This window comes from Urocitellus parryii, chromosome 8 (genome assembly GCF_045843805.1).
Source record: "Urocitellus parryii isolate mUroPar1 chromosome 8, mUroPar1.hap1, whole genome shotgun sequence".
NCBI lineage: Eukaryota > Metazoa > Chordata > Mammalia > Rodentia > Sciuridae > Urocitellus > Urocitellus parryii.
In genome coordinates, this window is record NC_135538.1 from 143,667,998 (window position 1) to 143,689,994 (window position 21,997).

The 21,997-nt window shown below is 36.1% G+C and overlaps 1 protein-coding gene across 2 annotated transcripts in view; it reads right to left on the reverse strand.

The window, feature by feature from the left end:
* The window catches only part of Ranbp9 (RAN binding protein 9), an 88,619-nt gene that overhangs the window by 16,036 nt on the left and 50,586 nt on the right, over positions 1 to 21,997 (reverse strand). For both annotated transcript variants that reach the window (XM_026384630.2, XM_077802065.1), the window contains exons 3-8: positions 19,610 to 19,662; positions 17,956 to 18,123; positions 12,952 to 12,974; positions 5,316 to 5,500; positions 1,797 to 1,909; positions 453 to 561 (exon numbers count right to left, since the gene is read on the reverse strand). In XM_026384630.2, coding sequence (XP_026240415.2) covers positions 453 to 561; positions 1,797 to 1,909; positions 5,316 to 5,500; positions 12,952 to 12,974; positions 17,956 to 18,123; positions 19,610 to 19,662 — 651 coding nt within the window. The remainder of the gene's footprint in view (positions 1 to 452; positions 562 to 1,796; positions 1,910 to 5,315; positions 5,501 to 12,951; positions 12,975 to 17,955; positions 18,124 to 19,609; positions 19,663 to 21,997) is intronic.

The following is a 21,997-nucleotide window of genomic DNA, read 5'->3' on the forward strand; positions in this document are numbered from 1 at the left end:
TAAAATCAGTAAAAGTAGTAAATCTTATGTATATTTTTAAAAATGCCCAGAAGAGTTACTATAAGATACTTTTCAGGAGGAAAAAATAAGACACCCTTCTTCTAAACAAAATTTTCACATTTGTAATACAAGACAGATAAAAGAGCAAACACAAGGAAAAATGCCATCTGCTTAGAGTCCTTAACACAAAAGTGTGGGCAGAGGTGGTAATGCTAGGGATTCAATCCAGGGACTTGCACAACAAGTTCAGCAAGGGTTCTACTACTGAGCTGCACCCCAAGCCCCCAAAAGTGTTCATAACTTGTTAACTACTACACAACAAATATTTTAAAGAAGGCAAAACAAAAATTAAACTCTGCTAGCATGACAATGGTTTTCATTGCAATAACATATATATATCAAATATGTGTAATACATATATAACAAATAACAAGCTTATTTTAAAAACTCACTTTAATGTGAAAAGGAGATTGGGATTTCTTTCAAGTAAACTTGGGTATAACTGTTGTGTTGTTTCAATGGCTTCTCCCATTCTTCCTGCTAACACCAATTTCTGAATTCCTATTCAGAAAAAGAAAGCAAAACAGTAAGCTCTGTAAGAGTAAAAACATAAGCTTAGTGGATCCTCAGGAAAAGAGAAATCAAACAAATAAGCTTTAATTTCAATTTTGTTTTCTAAAATCAGTTTCCATAAAAGCAATGTACAAAGAATATTTTCAAACACATTTTTAAAAAAAATCAAAAACAGGGCCGGGTTTGTGGCTTAGTGGTAGAGCGCTCGCCTAGCATGTGTGAGGCCCTGGGTTTGATCTCCAGCACCACATAAAAATAAAACAAATAAAATAAAGGTTAAAAAAAAGAAAATTTTTAAAAAGTACCTTTAAAACTATTTTTAAAATTGATAAATTAGCATAGAAGAAAAACACCTATTAAATAATACTGAAGTTTCAAACAGAAAAATTTTGAAGACTATATTTTTTTAAAAATTGTATTTAAAATGTCTTATGGGACCTTATGGGATTTAAAGGAATATGAGGCTTTGAAAAGATGTGAATTTGACAGTCACTGAACATTCACTTTTAAATTAGGCTTGAGGATACAAAATGAGTAAGTGATCATCTCTGACAGCTTTATTAAAGTAGTGAGGAAGACAAGTTTAACAATTTACTACAACACAATGTCATCAGTACTATTATAACTCTGTGACCCATACAAAACAATCCATAAAAAGATTGCTTTCATCCACCATGATCTTGCCCATCAAGTCATGCCCACCATGATGAAAGACAGCACTGGCTTTAGAATGGTTAAGTGTGGGCCAGTTATCAGGCTGACCTCCCCTCCTGCTTAAAACAGGCCCTGTAGACCTGGCCAGTATTAGGACCTAAGCAATCAATACTTGAGATCAATTGTATCTTAAAATTAGATAGCAATTTAAATTTAAGAATATTTTAATTTCTTTCACCTGTTTTATCAGGCCTACTTTAAGTATTTTTTTAAAAAGGCTTTTTATTAAATGTATTTCCTGAAAACTTAAGAATTTTTTTTCAAAATTATAGACATTTATTAAGAAAAATTTCTCCAAAATTATCTCCTTATATGTTGAGAACTCTAAAATAGAACTCTAAAATGTGAATTTTTAAAGCCAATTTTCAAAATTGTCCACGAAAACTAATTATAGAGGCATCCATGTCAAATTATATTTGAAAAATTCTTAACTACAAAAACATAAATTTCTAAAAAACCAAGCTTATAATCTGAAAACAAGTGTTAGCCATGCACCACAGTGTCCTTACTTTGTCTATTCTTAATGGAAGCTAATTCTTCTAGAACCGTCTGGTCTGTAGATCTGGCAAAGGCCTCTGCTGTGGCACAGTACCCATGGTGGACTAAATAAGATGAAACCATTCTTAAAAAAGAAGAAACATACATCTTTTAGTAAAATACATCCTTCATACTACAATTCATATCAACAACATCTACTCTGGTGTTACAAAATGAATCTCTTTCCTTGAAAGAGTTAAGGCTTTGAGAACCTCAACTTGAAGGTCAGTTGAAAAAAACATCATCGTACTCTAGTCATGCATATTTCCAAAAAAGATCACAGCAAACAATATATTGAGACTGCTCTCAATAGCAAATAACAGATCAACTGTTGTTCTGAAGTTCAACTATGTCTTTATTCACCAGTGAAATGAGACTGGACCACAGGTGCAAACAGAAGACATGCTAAGACAAATCAAGAAAGAGAGCCCAGAACAAAATCTAGGAAGGTACTACTAATCCATGAGAAATCAGTCTTCTCATCAATATGAATTACTATGGTTTTACACAGGAAATCAACTACTCAAGTATGACTTAAGAAATGACATACTAATAAGATAATAAGTTCATTCTTTTAAAGTTTATTTTAAAAGCCACCAAGTGGTCGAAATATGTACTTACATCTCCCCACAAAATGTAGTTAGAAACACTGGTAATCCAACAACAGTAATCCAAACTGTGGTATCTCCATATGTTTAACTGGTAAACCTGGTTATGTCCTGAAAACTACTAAGGGCCAGTTAGAGAACTGGTGGGGGGGGAGGCACTGGAATACGAAAAAGCAGGGATAGGGGACAGATTTCTAAGAATAAATTTTCATCTTACTTTAATTCAGTTATTCAGATTAATGTAATAAAAATGGAATCTTTTAGAATGGATTTCTTGAGAGTTCATGGTATCAATTTCGTGAATATAATAATAATTTGGGGAAGGGCAACTGACTTAAGGCACATAATGTTTCCTCTACTACTATCCTACATGATACTCAGTGGCAACCACTTTTAGAGGAATAATGTTGCAATCCATCCTGGCTCCAGATCATGGTGACTATGGGATTCTGCCTCAGGGCTGGCTGTCCTTTCAACTGTGCTGGACAAAGACACTAGTGTTCAGGTTCCGTAACACACATGATAATAGCTCTAGGACAGAAGCTTGCTTTCAGACTCATCATCATGTGTCTCAATCACTGCCTCCCAGCCCCCACCCCAAAAAAACCCCAAAGAATTTTATTAGAGTTTTAAATTTAAGAATGCTAAAAGCAACCCAAAAGGACACAATTAGAATGAATTTTGTCAGACTGATGGTATTTGAAGGTTTGCTATTTTCTTGGCCTAGATTATTTGATGAAGATGGCTTTTAAATTTAATGGTTATGCCAGGTGTGGTAGTGCACGCCTCTAATCCCAGCAGGCTGGGAGGCCGAGGCAGGAGATTCACAAGTTCAAAGCCAGCCTCAGCAACTTATCGAGGCCCCAAGCAACTTAGTGAGACCCTGTCTCTAAATACAATATTCAAAAGGTCTGAGGATGTGGCTCAGTGGTTAAGTACCCTTGGTTTCAATCCTCTGCATGCATAAATGAATCAATGAATGAATGAATGAGTAAATAAATAAGTAATAAATAAACAGGTTATGTAACTTTTCATTTTATACTATTTCAATCTAATGTCATTTAAAAATAATGACACTCAGCTGGGCATGGGGCACACACCAGCTACTTGGGAAAATGAGGCAGGAGAATCCCACGCTCAAGGACAGCCTCAGCAACTTAGCAAGAGCCTGTCTCAAAAAATCAAAAGGGCTGGGGGATATAGCTCAGTGGTAAAGCACCTCTGGATTAAATTCCCAGTACAAAAACAAACAGCCGGGCACAGTGGCGCACATCTGTAATCACAGTGTCTGGGGAGGCTGAGACAGGAGGATCATGAGTTCAAAGCCAGCCTCAGCAAAAGCAGGGTGCTAAGCAACTCAGTGAGACCCTGTCTCTAAATAAAATATAAAACAACTGGATCAATTTAATCTATCAGTTAAATTCAACAATTATGAATTTAGCACTTCGTACATGTAAATCCCTATGCTGGGTGCTTGCTCCTAAAAGCTGTTTTCTCCTTTGTAATAACTTATTTAGGTGGTTTGAAGCATTACTTATTCAACCAGTGTCATACATTAGAGTGTTGATTTCTTTCTTTTTTCCAGAAGAATAAAAATGTAAAGCCAAGTTTTAAAAAAATATAGGGCTGGGGCTATGGCTCAGTGGTCAAGTGCACCTGAGTCATCTCTAGCTCTTTGGCAAAGGTAAAGTCTAAAAGTTAACTGTTGTAGGAATTTTATTTTCATGATAACTTCTATAATAAATAGGCTGGGAATCTGTGGCAAATATTTGTATAATTCCATTTCTACATAGTTGTAATTTGACAATTATTTGTGCTCTGCTGTTGGTTATCCTCCACCATTATTACTAATGAGTTCTGATTATGTATTCACTTTTTGAGAATCCTAACTCCATAGTCACTATTCCTTGGCCTTCATTCACTATACCTATATTTAATAATAGTTTATACAAGTAAACTTTAAAATTACTTAGTACTATTTTCTAAAAATTCCATTAGATAGAGGCTTTTGGTTAGATTTTTCTATTTGGTATAGGAACAATTACAATTTCCATGAATCTAAATGCTAAATAAAAATATTTAGCAAAAGGGATTCTAGTAACCAAAAATAGTGGGTATTACTTTTACAGAGTACACCAAACACTGGAAAAACTTTAGCCAAATTCTGAAACAAAATGTACATATCATTTATGTATTCCAATACAGTGAGTGTGTGTGTGTATGAGTGTGTGTGTGCGCGCACACACACATATGCATGAGCACTTTAATGGGGATTGAACCAGTGGTATTCTACCACTGAGCTACATCCCTAGCCCTCTTTTACTTTTGTGACAGGGTCTTGCCAAGTTGCTGAGGCTGGCCTTAACCTTACTATGCTCCTGCCTGAGCCTCCAGCCACACCTGCTTTCCAATACATTTTGATGGTTAGAAAAAGCAAAGAATTCTTTTCTCCATGTGTAAATGTGAACAAACAGAAGTCATGTCTAAAAACCAAAATGCTGAATTATGAAATCTTAATTATTCCTCTGAATTTAGCTTTTACATCAACATTATTCAAAGTTGAATTATATAGCCCATAGAAGTCACTAAGGATTTATTATTATGGTTAACAAATAAATTAACCTAGCCTGTGGGACGTACTGTCACTTTACTTCCTCCATCAAATTAACCCAAAGTGAAACATCATTCTGATTATGTAGTTAAATCAACATTATTTTTAACTTTGTTAAAATAGGTGAAATAAAAATCACTTTTTGAGCCATCAAAATGTAATCAATAATATATTAGTACAATCAGAGTTTAAATTGATAGATTTAAAAGCTTTCATGAATACCTAAAGAACAAATATCTTATGAATCATAATTCCCAGCTCTTCCCTCTTACTTCTGTATCATGGTCTGCCATTCTCCTTCTCGATCTCCGATAGGGAACCGGTCTATCTGTGCCTGTATTTTGGTTCTCCATTCTCGCATGTAATCTTCTATATCAAACACAAAGGGATGTTGCCCAAAATTGGCATCAACCACTTCTCCTGGTGTCTGAAGCCCCACAGTAGGATACAAATTTGGCTGTAAAACAATATATTTTATTAAAATTCTATCCAGTTTATATTAAAAACATTCTTTTAATTCTTTCAAAGAACAGAACCACAAATTTACTTCATGAATATTTAAAAGTTCCAATCAAAATATTAGCAGAGAAAAACAAATGTAAAATACATTATGTATTAGATGAGAATATATCACTTCCTGCAATCTAATCATCAAGGAAAATGCAACAAAAAATGAATCTTATTGAGGAACCATGCTATATTATACCATGTGACAATGTGTCTGTATGAAGATGCCATTCTTGTTCTTTAGACTATGTTATGTAATTACAGAGATTAAAATACACATTACTTAGAGGTTTATCTCAGCTTTTATATAAGAAACATTCCAATGAACTGCATATTAAAACTAGTTCCCTTAAAAGTACTACCACAGCTAGTCATATATGACTTTAAATTTACTACTTTCATTAGCCTACTCATTTGGGAGGTCTGCCTTCACAAAGGGAAGGTGATAAGAACTTAACTATAAGCAAAAAAGTGGGGAATCTTTTATAGGAAAATTCAAACACTTTTCAAGGGAGGAAAGAATATATCTGAATATTCAAACTCAAAAACAAATTCAGATATGTGCCAAGATTCCAAGGCTAAACAACCAAATGTAAAGGAGGTAGCTTCAACTATGCACAAATCACACGAATCTTTTTGGCTTTATCATCAATTAGCTGCTACATCTGAAAGGAGAATGTATGACTGCAGTGTTTATGAAATCACATAGTCTAACCACTGTAATAATCCACTACTAAGAAAGGAAAATTGAGACTTGGAGTTAAATAATGGTTATTCTGCTAACAAGTGGCAGAGATGGAATTACAACACAGCTTTATCTGATACCAAATGCAAGCTCAATTTATATTCTAGTATCTTCAAACCCTACATCATCTCTATTCTCTGTATTTTATTTCTTTGCTTTACTTTTTCAATATGAAATGAGATAATCGGAGTGTGAATGCAACATTTTAAAAAATTTCAAAGCAGAGAACCAAGAGGGTGTGTTTAAAAACAACTGCTCAACAACCAGTCACAGACAAAACAAATATTTTGTCAAAAAACATAAAGTCCCACTGTTTTATGAAAAAGAATGGTACAGGAAAACATGCGAATGCATTTATTCTTCAAAATCATTAGAAATACATTCAAAGATTTCTGAGCCAAAAGTAGGTGAGATACTTAGTACTATCTTCTTATTTCAGCAATGAGAAAACTAAGACCTAGAGAGCTTACAGGTACAATTCAAAAGCAAAGAGTTTATTAATTTTACTACATAAAGGGAAAAAACTCATGTCTCCATACTTTTAACACAGTATACTTTCCATTAACCCCATTACAGAATTATAAGATACTTTTAAAGCAAAAATATAGAAAGCCAAAGACAATGAAGACATCAGTAAAGTAAAAGGCAATTCTAGTCAATAGTGAAGACAAAGATGACTAGTTGGAGCTCTGAAGAATCACAACAAAAACTGTACACAACTTGCAGGAGAAAGACAAAGTGCAATAAACATACAAAGAGACACAACCTCAGTTTTTCACAATGCAAATTTAAATATGCAGATTGTTTTTGTATATCAGGTTCAAAAGACTGAGAATATCCAATAAAGTTGATGTGTGCTGAGAAAATGAGCCCCCTCCACCATACACAGAAATGTTAATGCACACTGCACTGCCTGCCTCCTGGAGCTGTGGGTGGCCACTTGGTGGAGCAGCCTGGGCCCAGCGCCCGCCCTGCCTCTCCCCTCCTGGCCCCAGCACTCTCCTCCAGCCTCCTGTGAGGCACCATGGAAGCAGTGCCCATCCCTGGGTGCCTGGAGGCCTGTGCACCCTGCAGCTCTGTCTGAATACGGTGACAGGGCTGCCCACCGCCCACCCAGCATGGAGGTACTGGCCCCCAGTGGCCAGCAAGCCAGGGGAGAGCACGGTCAAGTGGGAGGCAGTTCTGCTACAACATGACGGCCAGATGTGGTGGATGGTGAGTGGGGCACGGGCAGGACTGTGGCTCAAACCTGGCCTGAGTCTTCCTCTGGGCGCCCGGGGGCTTGACAGGAGAGCTGGGGTGAGAGCAGAGAGGTCAGGAGTGGGGGACAGCAGGCAGAGAGAGGCGGTTTCAGCACCTCACACCTGGAAGGATGTCTGCTGATGCTCTGGCACGACGGGTGCCCCGGCAGCCTCCTGGACGGACCTGGCCCACTTGTGTGGACTTAGCTGAGACTCCGGCTGTCCTGGGGCCTAAGCCAGGAAGTTCTGTGGCAGCAAGGTCACAGGCTGAGAAGCAAGAGGCTCATGCTGGGGTACTGTGTGACCCTAGCCAAGCTGCTTCCCATCTGTGTCCTGTGACTCCACAGAGCGGGTGGTCGCCTCTCACTCCAGCCTAGTTGGTGGGCAAGGACCAGGGGAAGGTGGCATGGGGCTGGCGCCTGGGTCAGCTCAGGGAAGGGTGAAGCATTGCCCCCACAGTCGGCACCCTTCTGGAATATCAGCCATAGAAAAACAATGCCTTATGACTTTAGCCAGTGAATGGATGGATCAGAAGACTATCATGCTAAATAGGCCAATCCCAAAATGCCAAAGGCTTGACTATTCTCTGATATGCGGATGCTAACACAATGAGAGGGAGACAGAGGTTCAGTGGATTAGACAAAGGGGGAATGAAGGGAAGGGAAAAGGAATGGGAATAGGAAAACCAGTAGAATGAATGCGATACAACTTTCCTATGTTCATATATGAATACATGACCAGGGTAACTCCACATAATGTTCAACCACAAGAATGGGATCCTAATTAGAATAAGTTATAATGCATGTATGTATAATGTGTCAAATACACTACTGTTGTGTATATCTAAAAAGAAAAAAACTAAAGAAAATAATAATAATTGGTTCAAAAAAAAAAGTACACTGACATAAAAATTCAAAAAAGGGCTGGGGATGTGGCTCAAGCAGTAGCGCGCTTGCCTGGCGTGCGTGCGGCCCGGGTTCGATCCTCAGCACCACATACAAAGATGTTGTGTCTGCCAAAAACTGAGAAATAAATATTGAAATTATCTCTCTTAAAAAAAAATTTCAAAAAAGATGCATAGATATATAGATGATACTCATATATACCACATTCATCCAATCTCAGATTCCAATAAGATATACTATTATTTTATGTCTAGAAAATAACACTACAAATTAAACTGATGGGATATAGGTTCTGAAATGCATTCCCATTTTAGAAATGTTAAAACCTGAAAAAAAAAAAATCCAAATTGCAGAATTGATGAACTGTGGTAGTATATCCAAAACAGAAAATACTGTGAAACAGACAAAAAGACCAGAATAAAAAAATACCCAATACATATTACTAAAGGCAGAAAGCAAGCTATATAATGGTGTGTGAACTGTGACCCCATCTTTCTTGTAAACATGTAAGTAATAGGCATATAGTCTTATACTTATTTAAAAAGGTCTAGAAGGATATATACTCAAGATAAAACATCGGCCACAGATAAAGAGGCTGGGACTATGGAGGACTTTCCTTGCCGACAGGGATTCCTAGGCTCAAGTGATCCTCTTGCTTCATTCAGCATCCCAAGTAGCTGGGATAGAAAGTATGCACCATAGGCCTAGGCCAGTAAGGATAATTTTGAGGCCACTTAATAAACCTTAAAAGTGAAGAATTTAGGTAAAAGGATCAAGGCCATAGAACTTGTCATACAAGTCAGTGGTTTTTAGTAAATTCACAGAATTGTGCAATCATCACTATCTGGTTTTATATTTCTCTCACTACAAAAGAAAAAGCTGTGCCCATTAGCAACCGGCCCCCATCACCCCACCTCCTAACCCCCTGGTAGCCGCCAATCTAACTTTATGCATTTGCTTATTCTGAACTTTCTGTATGAACAGAGTTACACAGTATGTGGTCTTTTGTTCTGATGTCTTTTCAGTAGCATGTTTTCCAGGTTCATCTATGTGGTAGTAAGAATCTAGATTATAATGCACATAAAACAATGGGCCTTTTTCCTAATATAAAAAATTATAGACAGAATAACAGTTTAACTCTTTATGAAAACAGATTTTTAAAATATAACTTTTAAGTTATATTTAGTAAAATATTTGCTGATAAATAATGCTCTAGTAAGCAGAAGTGTTATTGTATATAGAAAGGAAATGTACTATTACATTCATATTCTTGAGGAGACAAGTGTGTATGTGGAGGGGATTGGTTTTTGAGTCGAAAATTTACAGTTGATAGGCAGGCGGTTTAGTGTACACTTGCAGATTCTAGCAGTGGCTTGATGGGGTCCTTAACTTTTTGTTGCAGAGATTTTAGTAACAAGACACTAAGATTCACTTGGTTGAAAAGTTATTTCATGTGAAATACAGACAGTAACAATATTCTCAAATTTAGAAATTATTTGAAAAATAAGTGTACATTAATAAAATTCCTATTTAACAGGACTTTTATTCTATTACATTTAAAATATTTCTTAATGAAAATAGTAGATTTCAAGCCAGCCTCCAGAACTAGAAAGCAGCACCATTTTAAATGAGAACAGCTACCATAATAAAAGGAATATACAATTAATCTCAAATTGAACTTATCAATTTGTAGTCAAAAAAATTTCTCAAGCTGGAGAGGTAGCTAAGGAAGCAAAGCTATTTTCAAAAAGATCTAAGGTTTTCAGAGCTGTATAAACACACTATGATCCACGATCAGTGCAACGTAGCCTAGGTAAATTCGTTTTTCTGCAAATATAATCTTACACAATTCAGTGCTGCAACTAGTTAGTGAGAAACCACAGGTAGAGAGTATGCCAACACTTCCTTGGTGATTCTTTTTAGGGGAAGACTAACTTTTCCTTTTTTCTTCAAGTAGAAAGGTGAAATGCAGCATGCAGAAGTCCCAGATTTCACAGTCCTAAAAATGAAAAAATTCTAGAAACAGAAGAAATCTATAACAACCACAATAACCACACTACCCACTTTTACAAAAACAAAGCTGCATATCACCAATGGTTCTCCCTAGACGAGACTAAACATAACTGGTGCTTCAAAAGCAGGCCACAAAATAATTAGAAGCCTGCACAAAAAGTCAAGATATTTACAACCAACTAAGCCTTTTCCAAACGATCACTACTCTATCCATCAACAAAGAACAAGATAACCACAACACAGTCTATCTATCAAGTTAGTTTTACAAACTTAGTGCCACAAAGGATAGAAAAAAAAGCATCTAAGCCCTTCTGCCAACTTCGACCAAGTGAATCTTAGTGTCTTCTTACTAAGGTCTCTGCAACAAACAGGTAAGGACCCCATCAACCCACTACTAGAATCTGCAACTGCACACTCCACTACCTGCCTATCAACTGTAAATTCTCTACTCAAAAGCCAATCCCCTCCATAAACCCACTTGCCTCCTCAAGAATATGATCATAATAGTACTTTTCCTTTCTATATGCAACAATACTTCTGCTTGCTAGAGCATTATTTGAAATAAAATATCCCACAAAATATAACAGTTTGTTTCTACTGACCCCATTTCCATCACCCTACTTTCTTTACTTCCTAGCACAGCCAACATCCTCCAAAGGTATCCAGTCTAACTTCTCTCTTCCTATTTTAAATCCCTTCCAATCATGATTTCTCCACCCTCTGCTAAACACAAATGTGAATCCTCAGTCCTTATATATAATGATGTATCACTCACACTTGTGCCACTGATCACTCCTTCTCACTTATATTTCTTCACTTGGCTTTCAGCATCAATTCTTGTTTTCTTGCTTGCCTCACAGATTGCTTCTTCTCAATTTCTCTTGCTGGTCTCCTCCATTGACCCCAAAGGGAGCATACCCCAGAATTCAGCCATCTGTCCCCTTCTCTTCTGTGCCTACACACACTCACTTGTTGATCTCAACCAGATGTATGACTTTAAATAACATTTAAATGCCAATGACTACCACATTTTCATTGTCAGCACAGATAAGCAGAATTCCTGTTCATTCCCCTCAAAATTTGCTCCACCTTAGCCAGGCACACTTGTATATACAACTGTAGTCCCAATGACTTCGGAGTCTAAGGCAAGGTGATCTCTTAAGCCTAGGAGTTTGGGAGGCAGCCTGGCAACATGGGGAGACCCTGTTTCTTAAACAAAAACAGGAACTGGGGTGTATCTCAGTGGTGGAGACCTCATCTAGCATGCACAAGCCCTTAGGTTGGATCCCCAGCACTCTACCACAAAGCCACATCCCTAACACTCAGTGATAAGAAAGCGTGTGCCATAGTTTATTGTTTTTCCCCTAACATCTACTTGTATATTACAACTGACATGTCTAATATATGGCAAATAAGACATACAGAATGACAGACACCATCATCCCTCACTGAATCTCTCTCACGGGCTCATCAAGGTTCTGCCATTACCATCTCCTGTAGTTAATTTTTCAACCCCCTCATCAGAATGATCCTTTAACACATGAAGTCACATCATCACAACTAAAATTCTGCAGTGCTTCTGCATCTCACTCAGAGAAAATACCTCAGTCTTTCAGGGCCACAAGGTCAGATGCCCCGTCTCATTTTCTCTTACTCATGCCTGTGCCTTCCCCACTCCTCTCTGCCACACTTCCTGCCCCTCTGCAAGCACTCCAGGCATGTTCCTGGCCTGGGCACCTTTTCCTCACTTTGCTCTCTGCAGATGCATTTGGCCCCCTCCCTCACTCCCTCAACCCCTGCTCACACTGGGGGTGGAGCATGTGTAAGTCTGGGTGCCAACCCCAGCACTGAGGCCACTTTGAGCAAAGGTGAGCAGCTTGGACAATTCCGTGTCCTGCCTTTGGCACTCCGTGTTCTATTTTTTCCTTTCACATACTTAAAATATCTTTAAAAATGTGTCATCATTCACTTTTTCATGTACTATTTATTCTCTAACTTCCCCCAGCTCGAATACTATAAACTCCAAAGAAAATTTGCTACCGATTTTACCAAATGATGGTATTCTAAGCACAGGATGTGACATGTGGCAGGCTTCCATAAACCATGGACAAATAAGTAACTGCAAGTGTTGTCCAGCTTCCTTTACTGAAGAGTCCAAAGAAACACAATGACAATAAAAAGCATATTTTAGGGCTGGAGGCGTAGCTTGGAGTAAAGCACATGTTTATCAATTATGAGGTCTTGGGTTCAATCCCTGAGACCAAATATGAAAAATATATTCATTTTTTTAAATTTATGATTTATTTTCCTTTGTGCAACAAAATCCATTGCAATTTGGGGCTTAATGTCTGAAGGTCCACACCCAGAGTGACTACAGAAAGGCTCTCTATTCCATATAAACTGAATAGTATAAGTCTGTGTTTTAAACACACATCATTCTAGTTTCCTTATAGTTTAACTGAAAACACAAAACTGTTTTTAAAAAATCACAACTTACCGGCAGGTCAGTGAAAGCAATACCTAAAAAAAAAAAAAAAAAAGAAAAAGAAAAAAGAAAGAAAAGGTAGCATTAGAAGTTGTTTTTCACAGACAAATTATACTGATAAGCTAAATTTCTAAATAAAAAGAAGGAAGAAAATGGCCATGGGAGAAAGGCAAAAGTTTTAAAGCCTAAATATAAAACAGCAGTACTACTTTTTCTCAGTTTCACTGATGTGAGGACAGGTAGAGGCTGTCCCACTTAAGACCACTAGCCTTACGGGATGCATACAAATTTTGATGTTGCCATTACCTTCAGATTTTTCTTTTTTCTTTTTTTTTTTTTAAACTCAGGGACACTCGACCACTGAGCCACATACCCACCCCCCTTTTTAAATTTATTTAGAGACAGGGTTTCAATGAGTTGCTTAGTGCCTCACTTTTGCTGAGGCTGGCTTTGAACTCAACGATCCTCGCTGGGGTTACAGGCATGTGCCACCATGCTTGGCTATATTCAACTTTTTTTTAATGGTCTTGGATATATCTTCCAAATTACATTAGGAATAATATATGAAAAGTGGTGGCAAAGTGGTCACGCTTAATTTTTTTTTTTACCCCCATGCTGTGTTATCTAGTCCTATCACTGAATCTCCTTCTAGATTTATCTTTAAATAACTGTAGGTGGAAAGAAAAAGAGAGATTTTCTGTTAGAAAAGGTAAACAAGGGGAAAGTATGATGCTTGTGTCTTTAAAAAAATGTTATGGCCAGGAACACACCTGTGATCCCAGTGACATGGGAGGCTGAGGCAGAAGGATCACAAGTTCAACTGAGCAACTTAAAAAAGCCTAATCTCGTAATAAAGGACTATGTGTGTAACTCAGTAGTAAAGCACCCCTAAGTTCTATCCCCAGTACCCAAAAAAACAAATGAACAACCAACCACCACAAAAGTAAAAAGGACTTATATAAAAGCATATTCTTGAATACTTTTTAAAAAAATAAATACTTCCACATGGTTTACAAGGTTTAAGAGTTGCTCTTGAATGCATCCCTGACAGTCATTTCAACACAAGTAGGTTCCAAACACAACTTGAACAACGGCAGTGGCACCCAAAGAGACAATAACCTATTTTCAAGTGTTCAAATATATTAGCTGAAAATAAGGTAATAAACCAAGTACCTCTGTAATACCTCACTGATGTATTTAAAAGATTTAAGTTCTAGACTAACAAGAGTGGGAGGTGTCACTCAGTTCATTTCAAGTCTTTCAGTCTAAACATACATTAAAACAAACAAAATTGCACGAGCACATCTATAGTCTTGCTTGATTACCATCTAAAAGATACGGGCATTTGCGTTAAATTACTGAGATTCAAATGATGTGGTGTGGTTCTACCAGTAAATACAAATGATCTGTTTGTACTTAAGTTAAAAGACACGCTGAATATAAATATTACAAGTTGAGCATTCCTAATTTGAATATTCAAAATGCCCCAAATCCAAAACATTTTGAGTATTAGCACAATGCTACAAGGGTAAAATTCCACACCTGAAATAGTGTCATGGTGGGCTGAAAATATTATATTAACTCCCTTCAGGCTATGTGTATAAAGCTATATATAAAACAGATAAATTTCATATTTGGACTTGGATCCCATCCCCAGAATATCTCATTATATATAGGTAAATACTCTAAAATAAAAAGAAAAAATCTGAAATCTAAATATTTTTGTTCCCAAGAATTGGAGATAAAGGATATTCAACCTGCACATATCATAAAAAAGTAATCCCAGTAGTTTGGGAGGCAGAGGTGCTAAGCAACTCAGTGAGACCCTGTCTCTAAATAAAATACAAAATAGGGCTGGGGATGGGGCTCAGTGGTACCCCCCACCCACCCACCCTGTTTGTTTAAACATAAAAAAATGTTAAAAAAAATGCTTTGTAGTTAGTGAAGTCCTATTTTTATTACTTTTAAAAACTAGTAAATTCATGTTGGTTTGTCAGGAAGCAAAGCTGGAGTTTTGTTTGTTTTTAATCCCATGCAAAACCTTTTGATTACATTTAGTTCCATTTAAAGCGTGAACCAATTGTAAAAATTTATTCTAAAAATTTCAGAAGACTTTTTAAAAATACAAAATAAACAAAATATTTAACAAAATATGGCTCTACACTAGTTTTACTTTTTATAATGTAGACTAATTATTTTCCTCAGGTATCTATTTATTAGAATAAACAGGGGCTACAGGTGCAGCTCAGTGGTAGAGCACAAGCCTCGCATGAGAACCTGAGCTCCACCGCAACACTGTGAAACACTGTCCAGTTCATACTCTTTTTAGCAAGAATCCGTTTTGCCAGTAATTACTGATATTTTTACTTTTTGCCAATAACTCCAGTAGAAAACCTGAAATTCATTCCAGATTAACATTTTTGGACATTGCCAAACATTACCATAACCTACATGGTTCAGACCACAAAAAAGGTACTTTAGCAAGTTGTTAACATCTAAATTTTAAACAATCTTCTATTATTATAATTTCCTGATTCGTCAAGCTTTCTGAAATGTGATCGACTGATGATACTTAAGGGGGGGGGTGCTTTTAAATTAACATATATACAAATATATACAAATAAAAACTTTATTCTGGGGTGGGGGGTGGGGGGTAGTGGCTTAGTGGTAGAGCACTCGCCTAGCACACTCGAGGTCCCGAGTTCGATCCTCAGCACCACATAAAAATGAACAAATGAAACAAAGATATTGTGTCCAACTACAACTAAAAATATTTTTAAAAAAAACTTTATTCTGAGAACCTTGCAAGAGACAGAAACTAAAGATGTACCAGCTTTTGGGGAGAAATTATCCCCCTTGGGAAGTAGAGGGAATAGGAACGAAATAGCATTTTATCTTCTAAATGCTGAGATCTAGACCAGAAGTAGGCAAAACTTTCCTGTAAAGGGCCAGTCAGTATTTTCCGCTTTCCAAGTCACTGGTCCCTATCACCACTACTCAACTCTGCCTCTGTACCAGGAAAGCAGGCCTAAACAACATGGAAACCAATGGGCGTGGCCACGTTCCAATGCATCTTCATTTTTAAAGCACGCCGAGGGTACTCTAGCCATAGCTTGTAGAGAATCCATGTTCTAGAGGGATGATTTCTGCTCACCAATATCATCACTGCATCCCTGGCACCTAGCCCAGAGCCTGGCAAACAAAGATAGTAACAGTAGTGAGTACTTACCATGTCCCATGCAAGGGAAAGGATCTAAGACACTTTTCATGTGTCATTTCAGTTTATCTATCCTTAATGTAGTAGATATTACAGACACCCAATTTTACAAACTTAGATATCTGAGGCACAGAAATGTTAAGTAACTTGCAAAAGGTACACAGCATTAGCCAGGAGTCAAACTCAGTCAAATGTGATTAAAGAACCCTTATTATCATTGTTATACTGATGATGCACTTAATAAATAAGTTTATGAATGAATAACACCAAACATTTCAAATTTACTTACAATTAGAATGTAATTCCAGCATTAGGTGCCCCTTTTCTTAAGAAGCATCTTAAGTTTTAAAAATGGCTTTCTTATTCAATGGAAAGAGTCAATTTAAATGTTTGTGAAAATCTAATAGGAAAAGAAATAAAATCACATCACCTGTGATCTTCCCATCTCCCAAAATAAAATTTCTTCTCTGGAAAGTTTAGAAAGTTAGTGTTAAAAAGATTAACTGTGGTTTTCTAAAAAGTCTTGTTTTCCATTTTTGAGGCATATGTCACACCCAAAAGCAGGCTTCTCTCAGTTTAGTTTAAGATCTTAAATATCTTATGCAGCCAAAACCACCAAGACTTATCAATTAAAAATTCTGACATATAATCTGCATGGGGTCCTTAACATTACTGCAATGATGAAAACATAAGCATTTTTTGTGGACCTTAAATAATCTAAGTTAGAAAACACAAGAACCTCAAAATTAAAATAATCAAAAGTAAAAACTGAATGTAAATATGAAAGACCTAACTTTTTTAAGAATTTAGGTGACACTGTTATCTATAGATACAGCCAGATATTTAGATTGTTCTACCATGAATGACACAAACAGCTTTTGCATTATTAAAGAACATTTATTATAAGGTAATCAGACTAGTTGAAGTCTAACTTTTAAAATACTATTCATATGCAAAAGTAGTTCCTTTTTGCTTCCTTTAACTTTACTCCATTAGAAGTAATTTGCTATTAGTCAATGATTTTCCCAACAGTAAAAGTAATGTGAAGTCCCTTGTTTTAAAGGGGGCGAGGGATCAGTCTTGTTTTCTTTTATATTTTCTATAACCAGAAAGGGGTGGTGGGAACTTCTAAGAAAAGGGAATGCAATAACCACAGTTTTAAACGTGAAGTGCAAGTAAGCCTATGCATATTCAGCGAAAACCTTATTTTTCATCAATGTATAGATTTCTTCAAGTTTCCCTCAGCCTACTATTTCTTACTACCTACCTTTTATTCTTAGAAGTTTACTATTTACTTCTTTCCCTCCCTCAGAAACATTTTGTGGGCTCCATGCTTTAGCAAGTCTCACCAGGCCCGACCTGTGAGTATGTCAATGTCCTTCACTTACTAGAAGCACTGGGCTTTCCGTTCCTTTTATAACTGTTTTCCATACTAACCTAAGAACTGGCAACCCTTTCTGCACAGTGGCACCTATTACCTAGAGAACTGGATAATATTATAAAGAGTCAAGAAAAACTTTATTAAAGCAAAATTCCTGGGCAAGTGCATTACTAGAATTTCTAGGATTTCTTAGTCTGGCGACTCTTTCTGTGGTTACTCCTATGATATAATATAACCTTCAAAGAATACAAATCTTCAAATCTTCACTACTTCCTCACCTTCCACTTGGAAAAACAAAGAAACCATTTCCAGAAGCATCTATCTATAAAGGAGAATTACACAACATGACTACCATGCTGAAAGTAGAATAATCACAATAACTGGTTATTTTCCATGCAACACATTATTATCTCAGTACCTAAACTATGTCCATTCTTGGTGTAAAAGCAGGTATTGTTGATAAGGTTAACACAACAGCCAATGACATCGCCAGTTGTAAAAGTTGGTCCATAAGGTTGTCCGGTTCCAGAAGAACAAAATGAATGTCCATCATCCCCATGGTAACCATATGAATGTTTATCCCAACCTAAAGAGAAAAAGGTTCAGTATATTTATAATGAAAAGAAAGGCTCCCAGTACTGGATTTATTCACTAAGATTAGAAGTACATTTGTGAATGTACATTAAAATTCTCAATAATTATTTCTGTATTAAAATACTGTTTATACTATTAAGGAAAATAAATTTCACAACATGGAATACTAAAGCAAGTATTAAACAGAAAGGACTCCTACCAGAAAAAAATACATATAAATGCAACATACACAGCAGGACCTGATTTTTAATGAATATTTCTTTTGCTTTGAACTTTGCTTTGAAGAAACAACACACATGCGCATAGATGCCAATAGTATAATGTAAACAGAAGGTTATATCTTATTCAAGCACTGCAAGCTTTATAAGGTTGTGGTCCAAATGCAAAAAATTGGTGGTCTTTCCATAATATTGAACTACAGACCGAATAATGTAATTATTAAGAAACTTATCATTATCAGCACATGTACTTGATCAATTACTTTGGTGGGGATGGCGTGTGGGGACAGGGATTAAACTCAGGAACACTCAACCTCTAAGCCATTATTGCCAGCCCTATATTGTATTTTATTTAGAGACAGGGTCTCACTGAGTTGCTTAGCACCTCAACATTGCTGAGGCTGGCTTTGAACTCAAGATCCCCCTGCCTCAGTCTCCCGAGCCACTGGGATCACAGGCGTGCGCCACCTCGCCCGGCGACTTTATCAATTACTTCTAAGGGAATTTTTAAAAATTCTCTTTCAAGTATAATTGTAAACAAAAAGGTACCATGAAAGTTAACATATCTGATTACAATTAGAGGGCAATTGCACTGGCTTGTTTCTCCAATGTAGTTTTATATTGGCCATTGAGCTTTCTAGTCCCCCCACCTAAAAAAAAATCCCTAAAATTATTTTTTTAACAGAATAGCAGACAAAATAATCCCAGAATCACTTTCTTCATTTTCTTCTGCTAAGAGGTGTCAATAAACAGTTCCGCCATTTCAACTCCTACATTCCTTAGCTCACTTTTTAAAATTTTAAATTGTTTATTATGTTTTTAAATTTAAAAAATTGTATGTTTATGGTACATAACATGATGTTTTTAAAATCACTTTTAATATTAGCCTATATTCCTATAATACTGAACAACTGAAGATGGGTTTGTGATAAGTAGCATACAGAACAATTACACTAAAATATTTAAAATAATTGATATAAGCAACTACTTAAGAGATTAAAATACCAAAATACAAAAAACAAATAAGGGGGAAAACAATATGGTTTTCTAAATAACATGAATAACAAAAATAATAAGTTTTGCTAAATAACATGAACTTTAAAATTTACTAAAAACTGCTCAGATTCCAATTAGAATGCATAAGAGATGATTTTGAAATACAGGGAAAAAAATCAATTAACTGTTTTGATTACTTAAAATTTTTAACCAAAAAGAATTTGCCACAAGACTATTAAAACCACAATTCAATCACAAGTGTACCTGGTAGTCTATTCATGTTCACACCTTGAGCAGAAAGACCAATTCCCATGTAACTGTCAAGGGGAGGAAAAAAATGCAGATTATTACAGTCATATTTGCATAAATTACCCCAACACTCGCAAGCATTATCAGAACCAAGCCCAAGTTGAAATTCCTAGAGTAGTTACAAAAAGGTTATTAGAATTTATTAATTCCAACAAAGGGCAATAAAGGGCAATAAAAACCAGATTCACAGTGAATCTCCTCAAGTAACCAGTCATAAATATGCCTGAAATACTGTACCTATAGGAGTTTTACCATTAAAAAAATCTTTTTGACTTTTTTTTTAACCTATGAAAATCTTTCCATTTTCTTTACAAGTAATTATTTGGGATTACAACTTCGCAAAGGAAAAAAAAAAGTAGACAGGATGCAGAAGAAGAAGAAATTTAAAAAAACACTAAATGAAACACAAATATACTTCCTAAAGGACACAGTGAAAATCCAGGCTACCAGAAGAGAGAAGAGACAAAGATTCACACTTGGAAAATGTCAGAAACATCCCAAAGTTAATAAAGCACACTAAAAAAATGTGGCCTTAGGGTATCTGTGTATAATTATTTTTTAAAACTGAGCAAATTGTGACAAAACCTACCAAAATAAGAAACTCTTAATTACAAATTTATAATCTTAAAACAAAATAGTCTCCACAAATATAAAGGCGGAAAGATAATTATTAAGGCATACAGTTAATCTTCAAAAGTAAATAAAATGCAAAAAAAACAAAAATTTATGAAGTTTAAAACAAGTATACTTAGAAGTATGAAGGCAGAAAACTCAATAACATAAACTGAATCTAGAGTTGGGGTTGTGGCTAAGTGGTACAGCACTTGCCTCGAAAATCTGAGGCACTGGATTCAATCCTCAGCACCACATGAAAAGAAATAAAATAAAGGTATCATGTCCATCTACAACTAAAAAAAAATTTTTTTAAATAAAAAAAGAAGTCAAACTCAATCTAGTTTGTTAGAAGTCTAAGTGACCCTGATTGTATCAAGATTAAAAATGGCAGTTAATAAAATTTAGCCATCATTCCTCATAATGAACTAAAAATAAAGGGAAATTATTTAGTTGACAATTTCTAAAATTAATACTACAAGATAATCAACAATGAAACACTGAGCCTTCCATTAAAATCAGGAACAAAGAGATGACTCTGTCAAAATTGTTTTAGATAATTTAATAAAAAACCAATATAAACATTAGATGAAAATAAATTTTACATGTAGCTGGTATGATTATACACACAGAGAACCACAGAATCTACCCAAAACTTTTTTTTTAGAATTATTTTGGCAAAATAAATGGATATAAGAAAACAGTTTTATTTCTATTAATAGCTAGCTAGAAAAATATATGATGTGTGAGAATATACCAGTCACAGTAATAGAAACAATACAACAAGAATAAAGTTCTCAAGCAAAGCTCAAAAACAAAAATTTATAAACAAACAATATGTATTCGGATAATCTTACACCATAAAAGGTGTCACTCTTTCTAAAAGTAACATGTACATGTAATGAATTTTAAGACATATTCCTATTGAAATTTTTAAACCAGATAAAATAATTTTAAAGTTCATATGTAAAAATACAGAATACTTACCTGGAAAAGTCAAAAATTTTTAGAAGAAAAATATCTTAGGGTTTTCCCTACTACATAGTGAGTCATAATAAATCAAATTCACAAGAGCAGTACTAACAGTAAGAGCACATAGGCTAGGCACAGTGGCACACACTATAATCCCAGTGACTCAAGAGGCTGAGGCAGGAGGATTGCCAAGCTGGAGGCCAGGCTTGGGAACTTGGCAAGGTCCAAGCTGGTGCAGTGGCACACACATATAATCTCAGCAACTGGGGAGGCTAAAGCAAGAGGATTGCAAGTTCAAAGCCAGCCTCATCAACCTAGCTACCCCCTAAGCAATTCAGTGAGATCTATCTCAAGATAGAGGCTGAGGATGTGACTCAGTGATTAAGTGCCCTTGGGTTCAATCCCCTGTGACAAAAAATAAAAAGGGATGAGGTAGTAGCTCAGTGGTAGAGCACCTCTGGGTTCATTTCCCAGTACCACAAAAAAAACCAGCATATAGACAGACAAGAGTGGCAAAGTACTAAGAAACAACACCTATATATCTAGTCTAGAAGGCTCACCAAGTTTGTATTTATGTAAGAATTACCAAAAAACTACAACAATAATAATACAAAAAAATCATCATCCATGAAGACAATCAATACAAAGCTGTGAGTGGGGATACAGTGGCGGGTCCGCAAAGCTCCCGGACTGTGAGCTCTCATTAGTGGCTAGAAGTTCTCCCTTCTTTAAGGACACAAGGACTAAAAATGCTGTTCA